The sequence below is a fragment of the Anolis carolinensis genome, chromosome 2, assembly GCF_035594765.1.
Source record: "Anolis carolinensis isolate JA03-04 chromosome 2, rAnoCar3.1.pri, whole genome shotgun sequence".
Classification (NCBI taxonomy): Eukaryota; Metazoa; Chordata; class Lepidosauria; order Squamata; family Dactyloidae; genus Anolis; species Anolis carolinensis.
In genome coordinates this window covers 301,140,665-301,158,122 of record NC_085842.1, presented here as the reverse complement: position 1 = coordinate 301,158,122, position 17,458 = coordinate 301,140,665, and the positions used below count along the sequence as shown (strand labels likewise).

General features: G+C 39.0%; 1 protein-coding gene across 1 annotated transcript in view; it reads right to left on the bottom strand.

Moving 5' to 3' along the window:
* oxct1 (3-oxoacid CoA-transferase 1) overlaps positions 1 to 17,458 on the bottom strand; it is a 67,701-nt gene that overhangs the window by 17,111 nt on the left and 33,132 nt on the right. Inside the window, exons 8-13 of the mRNA XM_003216229.4 lie at positions 13,098 to 13,205; positions 6,679 to 6,793; positions 6,466 to 6,560; positions 6,294 to 6,342; positions 6,021 to 6,093; positions 5,202 to 5,277 (exon numbers count right to left, since the gene is read on the bottom strand). Of these exons, the coding sequence (XP_003216277.1) occupies positions 5,202 to 5,277; positions 6,021 to 6,093; positions 6,294 to 6,342; positions 6,466 to 6,560; positions 6,679 to 6,793; positions 13,098 to 13,205 (516 nt within the window). The remainder of the gene's footprint in view (positions 1 to 5,201; positions 5,278 to 6,020; positions 6,094 to 6,293; positions 6,343 to 6,465; positions 6,561 to 6,678; positions 6,794 to 13,097; positions 13,206 to 17,458) is intronic.

The following is a 17,458-nucleotide window of genomic DNA, read 5'->3' as shown; positions in this document are numbered from 1 at the left end:
TGCAACCCTTCAAAGTCACTTGAGGGGCTAGTGCAGCCCCCTAGCCTCCCATCATATCGCAAACCTGCTTCGTGACTTTGCAAAACAGCTTTGGACAGAAGCACCAAAGCATGAGCCATACATGAATAAATAAATAATAGGACTGTCCTTCCACTACCGTTATATGCTTTCTTCCTCTCAGGATGAGAGATTGTGAATTATCCAAAGTCACCCACGGGGAACCCATGCCTAAGAGAGGATGTGCTACTTCAACTCCAGACACAAAGTAGTTTAGTGGTTCAGAAACCATGCATTCCAGCGCTTTGGAAAGAAATCAAGATTGGCCACTGAGGCAGCACTGGTTATTTCCCTATTTTGCAGAGTGATCCTCAACTTATCCACAAGTCATATCAAGATGTACCATTTTGGCCCCAAAACCTGTCCTCGATATATACATAAAATTACAGGATTATATATTATACTTCCTCTTTGCAGTACTCCGGTATTTGCAAGGTGGACTGGGAGAAAGGATCAATTTCCTTAGGTTTCCTTGGCAAATATACCGTATCTTGCAGGGCTTCATTTGAGAACCAATTCATAAGACACATTATTTCCCCCTTGGCACACAGAGGGATTCACATATGAGCTCTCAAGTTCTCTTACTTACAGAGATTTCTACTTACTCTGTAATAATAGAATATACCATTTCTTAAGTGAAAGAACCATAAGAAGGCAACTTTCCCCTGCACAATATTCACTACCTCATGAGCTGCTATGATGGTAAATGAGATTAGGAAGTTTGAATGCCTTTTTTAAAAAGAGCACTTTAAAGATTAATACAGCTGAGGCTAGAAAGCTCAGTCCTTGGAGAGCTCCTGTCAAGAACAAACAAGCTGATGGTCCAACTCTATATAAGACGGCTTCAGTAATAAGATTTTGCTCAGGATAAACAAGCACAACCATTTCATCAGAACCATTTCTGAATACAAGAGAGAGCAGATAAAAAAAGTTTTCAGCCAGTTTCTATATATTCATATGCTAACTCTGGAAGTTTCTCCAGATCTATACTTCAGGCTTTATCAACTGTTTGCTTTTGGGCATTTGTCCACAGTTCAGTGGTTTATTTGCTGTTGTATCGTATCATTCACACCAGTATTTATGGTATTAATATTCATAAATCCCTAGGAGACTTCATCCATCACTTTTAATCTCTCTTCTGCCTCCTACCCCTCTGCTCTGGAAGTATGATCCTCAGTGGCTTGGGGCTATTTCACTCATATAAAAGTATCATTAATCAAAGAAACTGCAAAATCAATTTCAGTGCTTTGTCTCCCCACCACCCAGCACCGTTTTATTTATTTTTTCCCAGAAAGGTGACATAACTCATTGTGATTTCCATGCAGCAATTCTAGGAAAAGTAGACATATTGCAAGATACTTGGTGCACTGCTTTTCTAAACAAGATATTTGGACAATACAGGAGTGAGAAAATGTAGGAAGCTCAAGGGCCAAATTAGTCCCAGAAAGAGTTGGAGGGATACTAAGCAAATAAATAAAAATTTAAAAAATAAATGTTCCCAAATGGTCCCCAAGATCTTCAAGGGAGTACGGAGAAGCATTTTCATCATGTTTTTAGGCCCAGAAAAGATCTTTTTGAAAAAAATATGTGATTGAAAGTCCCTTTTTGTTTAGAAGTTTTTTTAAAAGTCTACTATGAGATCTTAAATATCCTGAGAAGCTGAAATGTGTGTGTGTGTGAGGGGGGAGGGGGAAATTACCCTTAGAAGGCACTTTAAGCCCCCAATTTGTTTTGGTCCGTAATTTAAATCCAGTATTTATTAATAAAATATATGTCTCAAATACCACCATGTAGAAGTTACCTGTGAAGGTCACATCAAGGTGGGTGGTCCTCATTTTAAAGCTTGAATGACTATGGGATTCAGCACTAGTGTTACTATTTATGTTTTAACTGTTTTATAATTTGAGGTTTTTATTTATTATTTGTATGTATAATGCGGAATTAGTTTTGCCGTAATCTGTAAGCCGCTCTGAGTCCCTTTCGGGGTGAGAAGAGCAGGGTATAAATATAGTAAATAAATAAAATGTGAAACATATCACTTAAAAACATTTCATTAGATTATATATACTGATATTCTACATCAACTACTTAGGTAAATATGTATAACTAAGAAAAATATCTGGGTTTGATCCTCACCAATGTACCTTAAAAGCCAGCAACCCATTGGATGAAGGAGAGCTGTTCAACTACTGATTGGGATGCAAGGAAAATGACTTTTTCCTATTCTCTTCCTCCAGCAAATGATGCTGCAATAAGGAATTTCAATAAGAGTTCATGTTTGATTGTAATAGCTTTGTTCACTGGTGGGAAGAGGCTGTAATGTCATTCTTCTTCTGTCCTGGTCAGCAACTGAGCAAATCTTTGTGTTCCTTATAACTGATAGCTAGAGGTCTGCTGGCTAGGAGTATTAATGAATTCAGTGGAGTTACAGGCCCGTAACTCCAGGTTACAAATCCCTAACTGCAATACAGAATGCCAAGCAAGACTTCTTTCCTGTTTAAGAATAAAAAGGCCATTATAAGCCTGGAAATTTTCCACTTGCATTCCCATATGCCTCATTCGCTCATCCATTCATTCACTCATTTTCTCCAGTTATCAGAGGCAGAGTTTGGAAAAGTTAACTGTTTCAAGCTTTGAAACCAAGTCTACATCTTGCAGTGTTGCCAGAATCAGATGTGGTGACTGCCCCAGTGTAGACTGCCCCTTTTCCTTCCCTCTTATATTGTCAAGGTAAGGGGGCACAGGAGCAACAAAAAATCCAGTCAAGACAGCAAATTTGGCTGTTGGTACCCACCATTTTATTTCCCTCTAGGGCCCTGACATTGTTAAATTGAAGCCACAAAGGCTTTGTGTAGACCGTAAAATGGTGGGTTGCAATGCTGGACAAAAGAGTGCCAATGACTCACTGAGCCCATTTGGCTGGAGCTGGGCTCAGTGGGGGGGCCTTTTTAAGGTCTCATAGGAGCTGTGCCAACCTCTAATGCCAGGTTTTGCTCTGCAGCCACAATCTAGAGAATTCATTAAGATGCACAAACTGTTTTGAGAACATGAAGCGGATCTCTTCCAAATCATGTGTATTAAAATGGTTAGCCTTTTTCTTTCTGTTTGAAAGAACTAAAAAAGCAATCCCACTGTGCACAAGGAAGTCAGTCCAGGAGGATTGTTATTACAAGGCAAGAATCCTGTAGAGCTCTGGAATTATTGGACTGCTACTCCAATTGCTCCTCATCATTGCCTATGTTGTGTAAAGCAGCTGGGTGCTGCTGTTCAACAACATATAGAGAACACTGTGTTATGACCTTGTAATGTAATTTTATACCTGCTGAGAAGCAAGCAATGCAGTGTTGAGTAGGATTTACTCCCAGACACTTTGTACATTGGATTGCATCCTAAAGCACATGCCACAAATGGCTGAAGCAACCATACAATGGCTGCAATGCATACACAGAGACCCACAAAATCTGGAAACAGAACCAAAGATTTTCTGTCATCTCTGATTTTTTTTAAAAAGTATAGCAAAAAAATAACATGGTGTTACTCAATACTGTTCTGTTTCATCTGAAGAATATGGGGGATCATTTATTGGTCAATTTGATGATAATCACCAAATTGTGAACATATAGGGATCCCTATTGCCAGGGAGTTCCAGCATCTTGGAGCTCCATCTCTTGTACTTCTCTAAAACATGTAATATGTTGCCTTTCAAATAGCGTCTACATTCCCTGAACACTTACTACAGGTTATATCAACTGTAATCCAAACTACAGGGAAGGCACCAAGTTCCTTTCCCTGATTGAACAGGACAAAGCTGGGCTTCAATTGCTGATCTTAAAGTTTGGGCACGTTTGTATAGACATAAATTGAAACAAAGAGATTTTTAGTCTAACAAAGAAAATTCTTGGATAACAAGAAAAATAAAGAGGGCTCAGATAATCAATTTACTTTATTTTTCCTTCAACAAACCTTACGAATACAGTAGACCATTTTTCCCTGATCGCTGAATTGCTGTTAGATAAGGATGCATGAAAAGGCTTAACTGCTGACACTGAAATATAACAGGTTACAGGTTCACAGTGGGAAGTGAATTGACTTTGAACTGCATTCTCACACAGTAATAATAAGAGGAAATTCTTGCAAGAAGAAAACTGTTAGATGGATTTGGAAAGTCTTCCCTCCTCCCTTTCCTTTTTCTTTCCCGCTACAAATGTATTTATCTTTGAAAACTGATTACATTTCTTCTCTCAGTTATATTTGAGGTTTTTGCCAATATAGATGTTAACAGCTGGATTATTGAAGCAAAGACACACTTCAGTTGGTGGATGAATGGCTTTAGATGATAACTGTATTTAAATGAAAACGAGTGAGAACTGTCTCAGAAAGCATCCCCAACTGTGTGTCTGTGTGCTGGAATGGAATAATTCTTTATATAGATTAAAGGTCACCATGTTCAATCGTTAGCAAGTATTTTCTTTTTACTTTTGGGGTAAGCAGCAAGGGAAGAAAACCCAGGGCCCTCCAGATATTGGTGGAATACAGCTCCCCTATACCTCAACACTAGACAAGTTGGCTGGGGCTGGAGGATATCTGGAATCCAAGAATATCTGGAATCACCAGTTTTCCCCCAAACCAGTTTTAAAGCAGGGATGAGTAGAATGAGCTATTGCTGAACCACAAGTACTATGATTCGTAGTCATCATAGGCACTGATAAAGAATGATGGGAATTGCATCATCTGGAGAGCTGCACACTATCCATTCTCGGTTTGAAAGGCTTCCTTCCAAATTCCCATTTTATCGGAAGATATTATTTTGATTACACAAGGCAAATGTTTTGTTGGAATGAGTCACTAGGAACCTGGCTCTAGAAATAGTTCTAGAACTCAAGCTAGTTATATAAAAGCAGCTCCTCAGTCACAATATAAAAAGACAATACGGTGACCACTACCAAACTGTGACAAACGATGGCTTTAAAACTGAAATGTACACACATCCAAAAGTAACTATCTTTCCCTGCAAACTGTAGCTATTTAGTTTTGGTTTTCTTTTCTATTTGCTGGGCAATTTTTCCAAAGAAATTTACAATCTGTTCAAATTATTAAATGGAGTGATAAAAATGGAAAATATTAAACCCTTTCAGTGTACTTACAGGAATCATCCAGTTGGCTAGATCACCATATTTAGACACCTGCATAGCTCCAAGCATAGTCAGGTCAACGTGTCCCCTGTTAAAATAACACACCAGGCATTCACCAAATTTGAAAGAACGGCCACAATAAGGATTCAAGCATATTATTCAGTTTTATATTATATGCCTCTGAATAGTCAACTACAGCAGCTATTGAGTCTCACTGTAGCAGCAGAAAGGACAACTAACGTTACTTCTGTTGGTTTCCGTTATGTGCCTTCAAGCTGACTTTGATTTATGGTGACCCTGTCATAGGGTTTTCTTGGCAAGATTTATTCAGAGAAGGGTTTGCCATTTCCTCCCTCTAAGAGGGACAAAGCATGACTTGCCCAAGGTCACCCAGTGGATTTCCATGACTGAGAAGGAATTCAAACTTAGGGTGGATCCACCCTGTAGAATTAATGCAGTTGGATACCACTTTTACTGTTATGGCTCAATGCTATGGACTCTTGGGATTTATTGTTCAGTGAGGCATCAGCACTATTTGGTAAAGAAGGCTAAAGTCTCTATAAAACTACAAATCACATAAGACCCGTGAGCCATGTAATGCCCATCCCTGAAAAAATGTGAAACATTCCTACCAGCAGAAGCCAGACACAACTCTTAAATCCAGTTGACTATATCCAGTTGCTAAATCTTCTGGGACCCAATAGCCAGCAGATCTTAATTGCATAACTGTTTTGTAGGAGACTGACAGGGAGTCACTTTGAGACAGATTACTAATAAGTTTAGCCATCGGCTGGGTGTGACATTTAGCAAATGAGGCCTCTCATTATTTACCCTCGAATCATTGCAAAAGATTCATCGCTTGAGAAGTAGGCAGCTCCTGGAAGCACAGTGACTGTTTCTTTGCCTGCAGAAGAAACTCAGAGTTAAGTCTGCAAAAGCCAAGGTGGGCAAAAAACACAGAGGGGTTGGGTAAAAAACAGTATTTCTGAAGTGCACAGTTTTGAAAAGTGTCTATTTTATTTGATGAGGAAAAGGACCTGAAAAGGATTCAAGTGAAGCAAGAAAACAGATATCCTTAGAGAAAATGTCAGTTGTGTGGTTTACCTGCATTGATGAGGTCAGGATCAACGTCTTTTTCAGTTGGGTAAGGTCCCTAGTTTGATAAAAACACACAGAATAAACCTTCCAATGAAACATTTTACAGGATCTTCCCTTTCCACATTTGCCCCTTCATCTTAGAGAGGTTTGTGCTATAACGTCTATAGTCCATTCTTACCAGGCCAAGGACTCCATTTTCACTCTGCAGGTGAACTGTTATGTCTGGACTAATGAAGTTGCTGGCAAGCAGTGGAATGCCAATGCCAAGGTTAGCTTAAGTCAATTAGTCAAGGTAGAATAAATCCTTTTCAACATTTTTAAAAAGTCATTCTCTTGTACCTTCAATGATGAAGAAACAAAAAAAAAAACATCGGGCAGAGGCAAAGGATACCATACATGCCATCCTCAAATTCAAGAGCTGCTCGCCTGATGATTCTCTCTCTGACGTTATCACCACCTTTCTTCTGCTTGCTTTGTGCATCTTCAGCTTTTCTGAGAGATAATCGCTATTAAAAAACAAAACAAGCAGAACCAAAGCTGCCATGTTAATACCACTCTTGCATGGAGGATTTAGGATTTACACACATCATAGCTCCTAGTTTGATATGTCTTTACAACCAAGGTAGGTCTTAGACACCATGAACAGAGAAAAAATATGGTTAAGACAGTTTGGACTGATTTACACTAAACACTGTGCCAGTAACGTGTTGAAATAATTTCAAGAAATATTGCAATCTTACCTCAAAGGTGCACTGGGTAAAAAAGAATCGGCTACAAACTTTTTTTGCTAGAAGAACATGCATTAACAGATCTAGTGGTAGAAAAGCCCACAAGAGGATGGAGAAGAGTAGGAGCAAGGCTTTTTATGCCAAATGGACACCTCATCTAGCTCAGAAACTAAGGGCCCTTCCACACAGCCATATAACCCAGAATATCAAAACAGAAAATCCCACAATATCTGCTTTGAACTGGGATATCTGAGTCCACACTGCCATATAGTCCAGTTCAAAGCAGATAATGCGGGATTTTATTCAGCTCTGTGGAAGGAGCCATAGACACAATGCCTGGAAAAGTTTGGTAGTTATTAGGAATTTTCAATGTTCTGGGAGGAGTTTAAGTTCAACACACTAATTAGGATGGCAGTTTTAGAGATCTTACAAGTCTCCCCTCTTTGGAAGGCAACATGGGTGACTATACTTCACAATAGGGCAAGGTTGTCATGTTGAGTTTGGGAGGCCATTCCACTAAGTTGGGCTCTAGATATCTACATCTATGTCCTCCTATGACAGCACCATCACATTGGATGGAGGCCCATCTAAGAAGGATCACCTACTACGTTCTGACTAGACCTGCTTAGTCAATGTGCCCCGTGCACACCTTAGTTGAACTCAGTCCAACAAAGATGATTCCCATTCAATCACCAATTTTAACAAAACATGTCCCTAATATGACACTGGCTTTATATCAAAAGATCCAAAAGGAGCATCCTTTTCCTTACCAACATGACCTTTAAAGCCCTAAACGGTTCAGGCCCAACCTATCTTACCAACCGCGTCTCCCAATATGAGCCTGCCTGATCTGCTGGAGAGGCCCTGTTCTCTGTCCTACCCCATCTCAGGTATGGCTGGTGGGAACAAGAGAGAGGGCCTTCTTGACGGTGGCTCCTTGGCTCTGGAACTCCCTTCCGAAGGACATCAGAATGGCTCTCTCCCTGCTGTCCTTCAGAAAACAAATAAAATTCTTTGACTGGACTGTGTTAAATGGCAATGGACTATGACTACAGCATAGTTGGAACTGGTTTTAAATATTGTGGATTTTTAATTCTGGTTTGTTTTGTATTTGTGTTTTTGATTTGTGCATATATGATGTTTTTGTATTTTTGAATGTTATGGAATTGTTGCTGATTGTTAGACGCTCTACGAGGAAGAGAGAGCGGGATATATAGCAAAGTAAATAAAATAAATAAAATTTTAAATATCAATAGGATGGGCATGAACAGTAGACATGTTCTCTACCTCAAACAAATCTATCTGTACTGTGTTTAGTGGAAATAATGGCACCTAAGCTGTGAAATTTCAGTTGTTTGGAAATCTTAGACATATGCTTCAGCCTTTTAAAGCTGGCCTTAATGGGACATTCCACCTTTCAGACTCCAATCTTCCACAGAAGTTGAATATATCTGCTTGTTCCTAACCAGAGCTGGTCCAAGGTAATTTTCAAGTGTAGGCGAACAGAAATTTTGCCCCCCTCCCCCCAAAAAAACCAATCACTGAAAAATAAAAGTGTTGGATAAGCAAAAATGTTGGATAATAAGGAGGGATTAAGGAAAAGCCTAAATAAACAACACTCTGAAAACGGGAAATCCAGACAGGACGCAACCAGGGCCAACTAATACCCCCCAACCAAGGATGCCCCCAGGGAGGAAGCCCCACTTGCCTTGCTTCCTAAACTTCCTACAGAGGAGGAGGAGGAGGCTGAATTGGATGACCCAGTAGTCTGAATCAGCACAACTATTTCTAACAATGTATGTCAGATTTTCTCAAACTGACATTTGCCAGAAGTGCTGGACATTCATTACTGCCATCTCTGCCTTGCACATCCATTAGAAAGTGTAGATTCTATATCTCTGCTAAACTAAATAGTTGCATACAGGTATTAAAACTTTAATCCTTGGGAAAATCTACTTATAAATGAAGGTACTAGGACTTATTTAACAATTTTCCTTTCTTATAAATGGGGCCAAAAGTGGCTCACCTATGAATTAAAACAAGCTCCATAAATTAAAAAGTAACAGTAGAAAATGAACATTCAATTAAATAAGTGTGTATGCATTAAATTAATTCACCCAAGTTAGGTAAGATAAGCAATACTTCACAGGCTTCCCAAAAACCATATTGTCTTCCTAGGGTCCTTTCTGCCGCAGGAGACAGGAGTTGCCTTGATGGCGCCCCCAACAACATGGCGCCACAGGCAAATGCCTAGTTTGCCTGGTGGTAGAACCGCCTCTGTTCCTAACCTACTCCTCATGATTTTGTAACTCTCTGTTCTAGAACCATTAACATTAAGGTAGTTGTGTATCATAGGATCTGTTCATTTAATCCCCTTAAAACAGCAACATAAATCTGGAACCAAAGCACAAGTGTAGGAGTGAGATACAGCCCTTTTGCCAAAATGTATTGCTGCATACCTAGCCTTTGAGCTAAAAGTCTTCTTCCTGATCCTTTTTCCCCTTTAGTGCCATCAGGTTCTTTCTGAGCTACAGAAGCAGTACCTCTGCCAAAGTAGCAAGAGCAGACACAAAGTCTCCGCAGAAGCTTCAGTGTCAAGAAAAATGCTGCCCCAGGCCACCATCTTGTTCTTTGACATTATATCATTTTCCATTCTCCTGCCTTGTTCGAGGGAGCACTGGTTTTAAGACATCTTATTTCAAATTGTGGATCAGAAGATTAACACACACCATATTCTTTAAAAACCAATACCCAGGATACATTTTGCTAGCACTGAGCACAAGCATAACAATGAATTGCAGCAGCAACAGAACAGATAAGAAACCTTCTAAGCTCAGTGTGAAAGTGAGCTAAAGAAATGATTCACCCATCGATAGAAAAGTCTGATAGCACCGCCATTATTAACACTTAACAATGCTATTGCATTTACAGTAGAGTCTCACTTATCCAACATAAACGGGCCGGCAGAACGTTGGATAAGCGAATATGTTGGATAATAAGGAGAGATTAAGGAGAAGCCTATTAAACACCAAATTAGGTTATGATTTTACAAATTAAGCACCAAAATATCATGTTATACAACAAATTTGATAGAAAAAGTAGTTCAATACGCAATAAGGTTATGTTGTAATTACTGTATTTACGAATTTAGCACCAAAATATCATGATATATTGAAAACACTGACTACAAAAATGCGTTGGATAATCCAGAACGTTGGATAAGCGAGTGTTGGATAAGTGAGACTCTACTGTATCTTGTTCCAGAGAGAGCGCCTCTATCGGCATACATGCAGATTAATTCACAAGGAGGCCAGTGCAAACTGACTCCAGATTTCAGTTTAAAGGGGACTTGGCTTGGAAAAATAATTGGGTTCTGAAATGGTCTGATAAGCAAAGCTACAGATATGAACTCTGGGCTACTGACAGCAGCTTTTTTTTTTTAAATCCATTTAGAGGTGATGGTTTAAAAACATATTTGGAATACCTCCTCCCACACAGAACTTCTTTCCTAATTGACCAAATCATTGTTTTATCTGGCAAACCAGGACAGAATAGGACAAAAGAAAAATAAAAATAAATTCCTTCACCTTTCTCCAAATCTATAGAAACCAAGACAGTGCTGCATAATATACTAGAAGTCAATGGAGACTAGACAACATCCATACTATGACTATTAAATATGCCCATAACGCCGTACCAAAGCATTGAGGAGGATAATTACCTTTTGGACTTCAAGAATCCCCAACTAGCCTGGTCATGTTAGGTGAAATGTTTGGGGGAAATGTTTGTCCCCCAAATTAATTTATTTCCATCCTATGCACCTGCTCTAGGAATTTAAAAGGCCCAGGGCTTTCTGGGTACAGACCTTGCTCTGAGCTGCTGATGCTGCTTCTCCCCATTTTGGAAAGTAAGAAAAGAGATTTGTAACATGGCTATTTAATTTTTTTGGAAGGAATTAGGTTTATCATTGCCCTGTTCTCTCATCCACAACCAGGCCAGATATGTGACTATAATTATCCGTCCTCGTGTGAGATAACAGCGTATCTTCTTTTTTCAGGCACTCTTCCTTAAATCTGCTTTATACTAAAATCCTCATCCAGCACTCCTGTGGAAAACTGCATTACAGCCAATGCAATTTACATTTGAAGATGCAGCCCAAAGCTTCTAAGATACATTATTTTATAGTCTCCCTCCCCACCAACTCCAGCCCATCTCCTTTCCTCTCTTTCACTCCTAGTCAGTAAATAGAGAAGCTTCAAGCTATTTGACAAGACAGATCCCTAGCAGGATTATAGAACTCAGCAGACCAAAATTAATCCCTGCTGCAACATTGGTCTAGACAATATAAAACACTTAAAATGAGACAGCAAAAAAGCGATGAGGAGGCTGGTTAGGGAGAAGAAGAAAACAAAGCTGAGAGAGAAAGGAAAAAGAAAATAAACCAAAATGTGGATAATTAATTAAAATTAACTACATTGTGGGTAGGCAATTTTAACAGGTCTGGCTTCATTTCTTCCCCAAATTTGCTACAAAAGGTGGCCAACTGGGAGAAAATGCAAATAGGAAATACCTGTTTTGATTTTTGTTGTCATTGAAAAACATGTTCTTTTGTTTGTTTTTGCTGTTTACAAACCTTCAACAGGAAATGGCCCTCCCAAATCCCTTCAAAACAAATTGTTTTCTGAATTCCCAGTTTGCTGGCAAATTGAAGCAGCAGTGTGGAACTGAATTTTGATTGCGCAGTTTGTGAAGGAGGGGATCTGGGGTCCTCAACAAGAGCTTTGGGGTCACCCCACTGAGTGCCCACCTCAAACATACAAAATCTTCATCCGTTTCTACAGTTTTTCCCAAGAGACTCAAGAATTCTCCAAAAGATACAGAGAAAATGAAATATTTATATGGGGTGAGAGGGGGGAGCTGTAGACATTTTATAATTACAATCGATGACAGGATTACTTGATTCCTCTCCCACAGGGAAAAACTATGGAAGTGGCACTTCTTTTCATTCCATTCCCTTCCTCCCTTCACCTGCTATTATTTATTGACAATGAATAATAGCAGAAGCAGTTATACCTTTCAAGCCTCCTAAAGCCTTGAAATATCTGCTTGTGGTCTCTGTTTAACACAACTGAACAAAGTAACAGATTCTTGCTGTTGTGGGCCTTCAAGTCATTTTTTACTTCTAGCAACCCTAATGTTACAGAGCTATCTTTGCAAGATTTGTTAAGTGAGGGTTTGCCACTGTCCTCCTCAGAGGATGAGAGACTTGCCCAAAGTCTCCCACAGGGTTTCAATGGCTGAGGAAGGATTTGAACTGTGGCCTCCAGGCTCCTATTCTAACACTCAAACTGCCTACACCATGTTGGCTTTCTAATGAAAGAGCCAGGGCTCGATTTTGGTTTGCAGATGTTGATACTACCAATGCATGTGTCTTATTTCAGCTCTTTCACACTATGGGATTATGTTGCAGTGTTTATTTGGGGTGGAAGGTTCAGGCAGGCTCCATCACCTGCTTGAGGTAATGGGGTGGCATAGTGATTTCTTTGCTTGTGGGGCTACCAAACCAACCATATATATGTACTATAAAACCAGGGATGATTAATTGCTGGGATTTAGGAACCCCACTGTCCCCACCATTTCAAATTCCAATCCACTTCTAGGTTTGAAAGCTGCAAAATAAAGGTCAGACATGAGTGATAATGAAGAAATAGGTATATATATCTTGTTTCGTGGGCTGCAATTTGCTTTGCATTTCATTTACAACCGCTGGGGACAAAGCAGTATATATGCTAATAATCGACCAGCGCACAGAAAAGGTTACATTGGTTACATAACCCAATTTCATGAGAACAATAAATTTTGCTATTAAAAACATGCACATTTCCAGCCCCTGTAGCTATGTAAAGCTGAGTTTGAAAATGTACGAATCTTCGACATTTTAGAAATCAGAAGAGTGTGAAAAAGCCAAACATACTGTGCTGAGGGAAAAGTTGCAGAAGGAATACCCTGCATAGCTGCTTGCTACAACTCTTAAATAACAAAAGCAAAATAAAGAAGATTGCATATGCCCCCCCAAACTCACCTCAATTCTTTTTTCATACTTTTCTCCTTTGATGAGGCGATGGACATAGATTTTAGGGACATGAATATCTTCTGCGGCAAATGACCCCACATCAACAATTTCTTCTACCTGTACAGACATGAGAAGTAGGAAAGATAAAAATCAGAGAACAAAAACAATGTGAATCATACAAGGATTAGAAGACCATTTCACACTGGGTTTCAGCTGTGTTGAAGTAGTTTCAGTACAATTGACTCAGAAGAGTATAAGCTTAAAGAAACTCTGCTTTCCAAGCTTTCGTGCCATCTCTCCAGGAACAGATAGACCTAGCTTTAAAAAACAAGCTGAAGGTTTTGCAGACTATTAACCTTAGAATGAACAGCTGAGAGCAGTCACAAGCTTAATGTCAGTGTTGATCAGTATAATGTTATGTGAGTCTTATTGGAATTAAACTCTGCAGAACACAATGCCAATATATAGATGTTGACAATATGTAGCCCTCGTGCACTGCGCCACCTACCCCTGCTGCCATTGAAATTGCTGCTGCTAGCATCCAATCCAAGTGTGCCACCAAGATTCAGCAGCATCAGAAGCAAAAGTCTTTTCCTTTTCCCATTCCCTGCCTAAAGGGAAAAAACCACTTTGCCTAGGACAGTCTGCAGATTCCTATAGATGGTACTATGGCATTCTCATGCACCATTAAAATAGCTGTATTTGCTGAATTTCAGCAGCAACTATGGAAAGGATTACAGGAGCAACTGCAGAATTTTAGTTGACAGTCTGGACCACGTTGATCATCCAATGCAGACTTCCAAACACCAAGACATTACCATCCCAGCCGTTCTGGCAGCAATCCCATGTAGTCTCTAGCATTGCCTCTTAACCAATGACTTTCCTGCCACCCATATTGTCTATAAAAATAAAGCAAGTGCACTAAAATTCTTCCTTACTAAGATTCTTCTTCACGACATCTGTCATTTTCAGTTGCAGAAGAGGATTGAAATAGCAGAGAGGCCAACACGTCGTGACTCAAATTCACATTTAAACATAATGGTAGAAGGACACAGAAACTCCTACTAGGTTTGAGAAGCACAGTTGAGGGAAAATCCAATGTGCCATTTCCAATTTAACAGAAGCAAACAGTCAAGCTTCTTTGGGTCCTGTTTGCAGAACCGCAGAAAATTAAAACCAAAGAACCAGTGTCCATATCTCCTTCCGTTCTAATCTTTTAAATCCTAGCAATCCATCCATTTCAGTACAACTCCCAAATATAACAACTTTTCAAACTTTGGAAACTAAAAAACCATGGAAACAAACTAGTGTTCGCCAAAAGTTGGAAGATCATAGAATCTTAGAATAGTAGAGTTGGAAGAGACCTCATGGGCCATCCAGTCCAACCCCCCGCTAAGAAACAGGAAATTGCATTCAAAGCACTCCCGACATATGGCCATCCAGCCTCTGCTTAAAAGCCTCCAAAGAAGGAGCCTCCACCACAGCCCGGGGTGTGGGTCAGCATGGCATTATGGTCAAATAGTTCCAAAAGCTATTACAATCTGGTGGATAAGGAGGCTATGGTTCGAATTCAAGTGCTCAAGGCAAGACAGTTTGCATGTCCTAAATTTCAGATGACCACTACTACTATTACACTCACAATCCTACTACAATAAATGTTGTAGTAATGTTGGAGAGTCGTCTCTGGTCAAGTGGTCCCTGGTCAAAAAAAAGGTTGCGAACCACTGTTCTAAGGGCTGGTTCAAGTCTAATACTAAGGCATTATAGTATTACAAAAAGACCGATTTTTCTACAGGTCTTCCCAATCTTAAGTACCCGGCCTTGGTGGAAAATAGGACATAAATGATATTATTGTTATTATTAATTATTTATCCATTCAGAAAAATGAATCTGGAATATTCTGTTCCTGCTCTAAACATAGGTTACCATCTATATATAAAAGAGTGATGGCATCACGGCGACCCACAAAACAACAAAACTACAGGCCCCCCAACCTCGAAATTTGACGACACAACCCATCATCCACGCCTCAAGGTTGATACAACAAAAAGAAAAGAAAAATAAAGTCCTAATTTTATCCAATTGCTGCCAGTTAGAAGGCTAAGCTCCGCCAACTTGGTCTCCTAGCAACCCAATAAAAAATAATAAACACTAAAAAATAATTTAAAACACCAAAAAATTAATACAATAAATACTATAATAACAGAAAATAACTAAAAATAATACAAGAAAATAATAAAATATAATAAATAAAAAGATAACTTACAATAAAATTAATTACAAAATACAAATAACATCAAATAAAAATTCCACAACAATTTTTAACCAATACCACCACCACTTTGCCACAGCAACGCGTGGCTGGGCACAGCTAGTATCATCTAAACCTTGAAACATGGCTAATCTTAACTATAGCTACTGAAATCAAACTTTACTTCACAAACTATCATTTGGAATTTGGCTCGTTTTCATCAGCTATAATTAACACGAACCAATTTGTCAGACTTTAGACAAGCAAAATTATAAAACTTTCTTGCTGCCCTGTAGGAATATGATGGTGCAAGGACACAAGCTGGATGGATGCTAAATTAATTGCCAAAGTGCTAACGCAGCCTTCTCCAAACAGGCATCTTCCATGTAGTTTGAGCCACCAATTCCATTATCCTCAAACATTGGTTATGTTGGTTTGGATTTCTGGAGGCTTCTAGAGGGAGCCAGGTTATACAGTGGTAGACTAATATGTAGTCTGGTGTAAAGTTGGGGAAATATTTGAACATTTGGGGGGGGGGGGGGAACCTTCCTTTCAGCTTCCCTCTGGCTGCCTCAGATTCTTTTAGAAAAATGAAATATGGATAATTTATTGGATTTTTAACAAGCAAGATGGAATTAAACATGGGGCAAAACCTGAGCTATAATGTTATGCATTGTGAAACTATTTATAAACGCAACTATTTCCCAGTGCCTCAGAGTTAACAATAAAAACAAATACCAAAAATGTAGGTGACTAATGGAAACTATTCATTTCTGTCCCACAGAGTAATGAGGTGCATTGTACCTATGATAGCAGAATGATAATGGACCAGGAGTACTGTTGCTAAGCAACCAGAGACACACTGAAGGATTTTTAATTACATTTGCTTAATTAGTTATGGATGAAAAAGCACCTCTGCACGCAATGTTAAGCCCCCACCCCATCCCCTTTTGTCATTTTTCCTTTTGACAACTCAGAATCACCTTATAGCTCTAGTTATTGCAGAATACGTGCTTTTTAAAAAAGTTAAGAAAAACTACACCTTCAATAGTTTAGCTTCCCCATCTTTGGCAAGGAAAAAATCCATTTATGAAGTAGCAAAGCAAGGGGAAAAATGGAGTAAGAATTGTTAAAAATCATTCATTGTTCTTGGACACCATGAAGTTGCTTTCCACCTATACCAACCCTAAGGCAAACCTATTATGGGATATTTTTTTTTTACCAAATTTGTTCAGAAGTGTTTTGCCATCATCTTCCTTTGAGGCTGAGAGAGTGTGACTTGGCGAAGATGACCCAGTGGGTTTCCATGGGATTCGAATCCTGATATTATGATAAAAATACTAAAAACACCACATGTTGGATAAATTGTGCCACTACTATTTTGAAATGGCTACATATCCCCAAACCTAACCAAGAAAAATTCTTACTTCGAAAATTATCACTGCTTCTGACTGTAATGAAGGGCAAATTTCATAAGTTCTTATCATCTTTGTTTCCAAAAACCAATTGTTCTGGGCAAGACCAAGGAAGAACACAGACCAAAAGGCAGTGGAAAAGAGGCCACCTCAGATAGTAAATATGAAGCATCATGAAGTGGCAGCAAATTATCATCTAATACTACAGGGTGACTCAAAAGTCGCCATACACGGAGCAATTGAGAAATTGTACCTAAATATAACCTTTCTTTACAAAGTATTCCCTATGTGTTGTATATTTGAAAGTATAATATTTAAATAAATTTAAATTATAAAACATATTAATATATCTAATATATAATACTTTTGGGACACCCTGTATTACTATTATTTTCCTTTTTGGAGAGGCTCAAAAGAAGGAATTTCCATAAAGTTGTGGGTGAAAACTGGAAAGGGCACCTGTACTTTTAATGATTGTGTAGAAGAAGAAATTGCTTGTTACCTGGTTGCAATAATAAGCAGCACCTGTCGAATTTTCCTGACTCTGAGGTCTCAAGTGGAAGAATAGTGATGCATCAACACTATCGAATTGATACCATGGCTTAATGCGACAGAATCCTGGGAGTTGTAGTTAGATGAATCACCAGCACTCTTTGGCAGAGACAGCTCAAGACATTGAAAAACTATGACCACCTTATTAGATA